At 47.0% G+C, this 5,000-nt stretch overlaps 1 protein-coding gene across 1 annotated transcript in view; it reads left to right on the forward strand.

Annotated features, from left to right (window-relative positions):
* grid2 (glutamate receptor, ionotropic, delta 2) overlaps nt 1-5,000 on the forward strand; it is a 733,635-nt gene that overhangs the window by 518,310 nt on the left and 210,325 nt on the right. Inside the window, exon 8 of the mRNA XM_063194215.1 lies at nt 4,353-4,472. Coding sequence (XP_063050285.1) covers nt 4,353-4,472 — 120 coding nt within the window. The remainder of the gene's footprint in view (nt 1-4,352; nt 4,473-5,000) is intronic.

Genomic DNA, 5,000 nt, shown 5'->3' on the forward strand with positions numbered 1-5,000 from the left:
CCTTTACCCACTCCACAGCCTCCCTCCAGTTTCACAGCTCCTGTTGCTGGCATGTCAAACCTCTACCCAGGGCTGGACTGGGGCAAAAAGAATCAGGCCAGGCATTTTCAGTCAAAACGGATAGCTCAGTGCTACCGATACCAGAGAGAGTAGAGAGAGACGTTCCATTGGCCCATTGTTTCCGGGTTCTATTATTGCAAGGGAGAGAGGGGGGAACTCCCCCTTTAGGCAGACCTAGGCAGACATAAGGACTGTTCTATTCAATGCTAGGAGTATTATGACACGGCCCTTTAGGCAGACCGGAAACTGGTCATGTTAGGTGCCCATAGCAACCTATTACATTGGCATATCTCTATATACTTAAAGAATCTCTGCCGATACTCTATGAGGCTATGGGAGGGAGGTGTGGTGCAGACCAATCTGCTAGGGGGGAAAAACGTAGTGTGACTTTAGGGTTGGTTTATTTTACTAGGCTACCAGACCAGGCCAACACTGATACCTTCAGAAGATGATACAAGAAATGTAAATGAGGTGCTGAAGTGGATAAACTTGTTTAAACCTCCTTCCACAAACCCGTAATCACGCATTCAGATTATATTTAATGTAGCTTGTGTGTGTTTCTGTGTGTGTGTGTGTGTGTGTGTGTGTGTGTGTGTGTGTGTGTGTGTGTGTGTGTGTGTGTGTGTGTGTGTGTGTGTGTGTGTGTGTGTGTGTGTGTGTGTGTCTGTGTCTGTGTCTGTGTCTATGTGTGTGTGTGTGTGTGTGTGTGTGTGTGTGTGTGTGTCTGTGTCTGTGTGACTATGTGTGTGTGTGTGTTTTCCCCACCATAAAGCAGCTGTATAAATGGGCCTATAATGTATTCACCCTGCCATGCTGCACCATGTCCCCATCGGAGGTGTGTGTGTGTGTGTGTGTGTGTGTGTGTGTGTGTGTGTGTGTGTGTGTGTGTGTGTGTGTGTGTGTGTGTGTGTGTGTGTGTGTGTGAGTGTGTGTGTGTGTGTGTGTGTGTGTGTGTGTGTGTGTGCGCGCGTGTGCGTGCGTGCGTGCGTGCGTGTGTATGTGCTTTTGTATGTGTGTGTGTGTGTGTGTGTGTGTGTGTGTGTGTGTGTGTGTGTTTGTGCGTGTGCGTGTCCCCGTCTGAGGCGTGCCATGCCTCGGCATCTTAATTAAAGGGAAGTTTGTGTTTATTGGCTTTTCAATAGGCAAGCCTGCTCTGCATGCCACAGCACCCGCAGCACGCGCTGGCTCGCTAGGTGAACTCGTTAGGAGAGCGCTCATCAGGCTTTATAATTGGCCGCCTAATTACTTCTGACAGCTCAGTATTGGTCCGACACATTGGCCACAATTATCCCTTGTGCTAATTGCACCTGCTTGTAGCAGCATAAGCAGGCGCAGCGCATAACCAGCAATAAGCAGAAGCGGCGACAGCACACGTTCAATGCGCTCTGGATGTGACGCCTTTTTATTTCAGTCGCTGCTTGAAAGTTGAAGTGTTGCAGGATCTGATGATGGTGTTCGATCGATTTAATGTGTTTAATGTGTAACAATTTATGTCTGGTGCTGGCGTTAGTTATTGTGTGTGTGTGTGTGTGTGTGTGTGTGTGTGTGTGTGTGTGTGTGTGTGTGTGTGTGTGGTGTGTGTGTGTTGTGGTGTGTGTGTGTGTGTGTGTGTGTGTGTGTGTGTGTGTGTGTGTGTGTGTGTGTGTGTGTGTGTGTGTGTGTGTGTGTGTGTGTGTGTGTGTGTGTGGGTGGGTGGGTGTGTTTGTGTGTGTGTGTGTGTGCACGCTTGGGTGTGTGGGTGTGTGTGGGTGTGAGTCTACAGATGAAAATGGCACACATTCATGTTCTTGTCTGTACCTTTGTATGTGTGCAACAATGTGTGTGCCTTTGTATGTGTGTGTGTGCAGATGTGTTCACATTTGTGTATTTTTGCGCAAGGTTTTCCACCGGTGAGTGTTATAGTGAGTGTGTGTGTGTTTATGTGAGAGAGAGAGAGAGATTAGCTGATACCACAGACCATGATTAATGCCGCCAGATCTGGTGAACACATCGGAACCAACCAGTTAGAAATTCAAGAGTTCGAAAGTTCAGAAAAAAGTTTCTGGCAGAAGCAATCGGTGAGATAGTTGAGAAAGAGTGAGACTCTCAAAGTGTGTGAAACGCATCCCATATCTCGTGAGAGAAGTGCAGGCCTGTCACAACCAGACAAGCAAACTAGACCATTTCCAAGGGCCCCCAGCTGAAAGGGGGTCCCCAGGCACAGCAATGACGACTTTGAGTGAGGCAAAAAATGCCTTGAATTCAGTGACCAAAGAGTGCAATGACACTGCTATCAAAATCTCTCTTGAAAGGCCCCTCTTCCCAAAATGGGTTGAGGAGAAAAAAAGGGGGCCCTATGTCCCTCTTTGCCTCAGGACCCGAACACATTGAAACAGCCCTGGGGGAGATGAAGTGGAGGGACTTGACAAAGATAAACAACATGTCCTCTGTTTCCTGTCAGACATATCCATTCTAGTTGGGCGCAGACACCTGATTTGCCGTTTCCTTGGCAACAAAAGTCAACAAAACCCTGGGCTCTCCTTTGAAACAAGTTGTGAACAAGAAAAATGTGTTTTTTTGCCTCTGTTTGTGCTTCCCCAAGGTCTCTCTCTCTGTGTCTTTGGTGGTGGTACACTCTCATGCCTTTCATCACGTTCATCTTTCATGCTGTGTGTGTATGTCTTTATGATGTGTGTGTGTGTGTGTGTGTGTGTGTGTGTGTGTGTGTGTGTGTGTGTGTGTGTGTGTGTGTGTGTGTGTGTGTGTGTGTGTGTGTGTGTGTGTGTGTGTGTGTGTGTGTGTGTGTGTGTGTGCATTCGTGTGTGCATTCGTGTGTGCATTCGTGTGTGCGTGCGTGTGCGTGTGTGCGTGCGTGTGTGTGTGTGTGTGTGTGTGTGTGTGTGTGTGTGTGTGCGTGCGTGCATGTGTGCGTGTGTGTGTGTGTTTGTGTGTGTGTGTGTTTGTGTGTGTGTGTGTTTGTGTGTGTGTGTGTGTGTTTGTGCATGTGTGTGTGTTTGTCAGTGAGTAACAGAAGCAAAATGAGAGAAAGAAAATCTGTGCTTATGATCTTATTATGCCATCCAGGATGTCTTTGGATATATGTAGTAGGCCTACATGCTGTTACTCAGCAGATGTTGTTACTCAGCAGTGTGTGTGTGTGTGTGTGTGTGTGTGTGTGTGTGTGTGTGTGTGTGTGTGTGTGTGTGTGTGTGTGTGTGTGTGTGTGTGTGTGTGTGTGTGTGCGTGCGTGCGTGCGTGCGTGCGTGCGTGCGTGCGTGCGCGCGCGCGTGCGTGCGTGCGTGCATGCGTGAGTGCGTGAGTGCATCTGTGCGTGCACATGCTGTTAGTTGTGTGTGTTTTTTCCTTGAGTTATTAAGCAACAGCCTGTGTGCTGGTTGTTGGCATGCTGGTATTTACATAGCTGAATATTTTAACAATGTGTTTTACATCGCCACATAAGCATAATTACAACTGACAGAGCTTTACTGCACATACCAAAGTCAGAGCTCAACTCATGTATGTATCACTCTTAATAATTCAAGGCCTGTCACTTATCTAATTGCACTTGGCTTACAGTAAAAGTGCTTTTACTCTCTCTTGTGAGTGTGTTAGTGAGTGTGTGACTGTGTGTGTGTGTGTGTGTGTGTGTGTGTGTGTGTGTGTGTGTGTGTGTGTGTGTGTGTGTGTGTGTGTGTGTGTGTGTGTGTGTGTGTGTGTGTGTGTGTGTGTGTGTGTGTGTTGGGGGTGGGGGTGTGTGTGTGTGTGTCTTGGGGGTGGGGGGGTGGGTGCGTGTGTGTGTGTTTAACAGTCTTATGATTTAAGGAGTGGCTCCAAGTTGTGAGCTGTGTTGCAGCATTTTAATGTGATATACAACCCCAAGATGGCAGAACTTTTATTGTCATTATGTTCCTGGCTGTACAAAGAAACTAGATGGCAAGAGGCACAAAAGGGCAAAGATGTGTGTTTATTAATTGCCAAAAGCAACGGATGAGGGGAACGGGAGTATTTGTGTACAATAGGGGCCACGCTAACATGATGTTTGAGTAGTTCAGCGAGTTTGCATTGCACTTTAATTTAATTCCGAATCGTGAAGTGTTTACATGGCCTATTCACTATTTGCTGAAAATACTCAACTACATCATAACAACATCGCTATGACATTATAGTGAGCCGTAAGTAACATACAGTATTAAGACATAGCCATTACAATTTTTGTGACAGTAAAGCTAAGGGGTTTAATGTCATGTATGTCATGTAATGCAATTTAATATGCTGTAATGTAATGGAATGCAATGTGATGTCTTTCTCCCTAGAATGGCGTGAGTGGTCTGACCAACCTGCTGGAGTTCAACGACAATGGTACCAACCCCAACATCAACTTCGAGATCCTGGGAACCAACTACGGCGAGGACCGTGGACGTGGCGTCACCAGGGTAAGAGAGCAGTGATTCTCCTATGATATATAAAGCACGCCCATTCAGCGGGGTGAGAGAGCAGTGTTTGTTTTTAGACGCGTCCTAGGGTATGAGGATACGTCCGTCCGTCGGCCTGTCTGACGGTCGGTCCGTCTGAAACGCATTCTGTAAATTGCAATTCCCTCCTGAGTCCACAAGGCGGCAGTGCATAGACGGACGCATCTTTGTCCGCCTGTCAGACTCGTTTTTCTATAAACATTCCTCCAGTGTTTCTCCTTTACTTTACAGCAGACATTCACCACAAGAGACCAGTGTTTAATTCCCTCCTGTGTCCACAAGGCGGCAGTGCATAGACGGACGCATCTTTGTCCGCCTGTCAGACTCGTTTTTCTATAAACATTCCTCCATTGTTTCTCCTTTACTGTACAGCAGACATTCACCACAAGAGACCAGTGTTTATTGTACTAGACACATTCCCCAGGATAAGAGAGCAGGGGATTCTCCTATTGTACACACATTCACCATTATAAGAGAGGAGTATTTATC

This window comes from Engraulis encrasicolus, chromosome 3 (assembly GCF_034702125.1).
Source record: "Engraulis encrasicolus isolate BLACKSEA-1 chromosome 3, IST_EnEncr_1.0, whole genome shotgun sequence".
Classification (NCBI taxonomy): domain Eukaryota; kingdom Metazoa; phylum Chordata; class Actinopteri; order Clupeiformes; family Engraulidae; genus Engraulis; species Engraulis encrasicolus.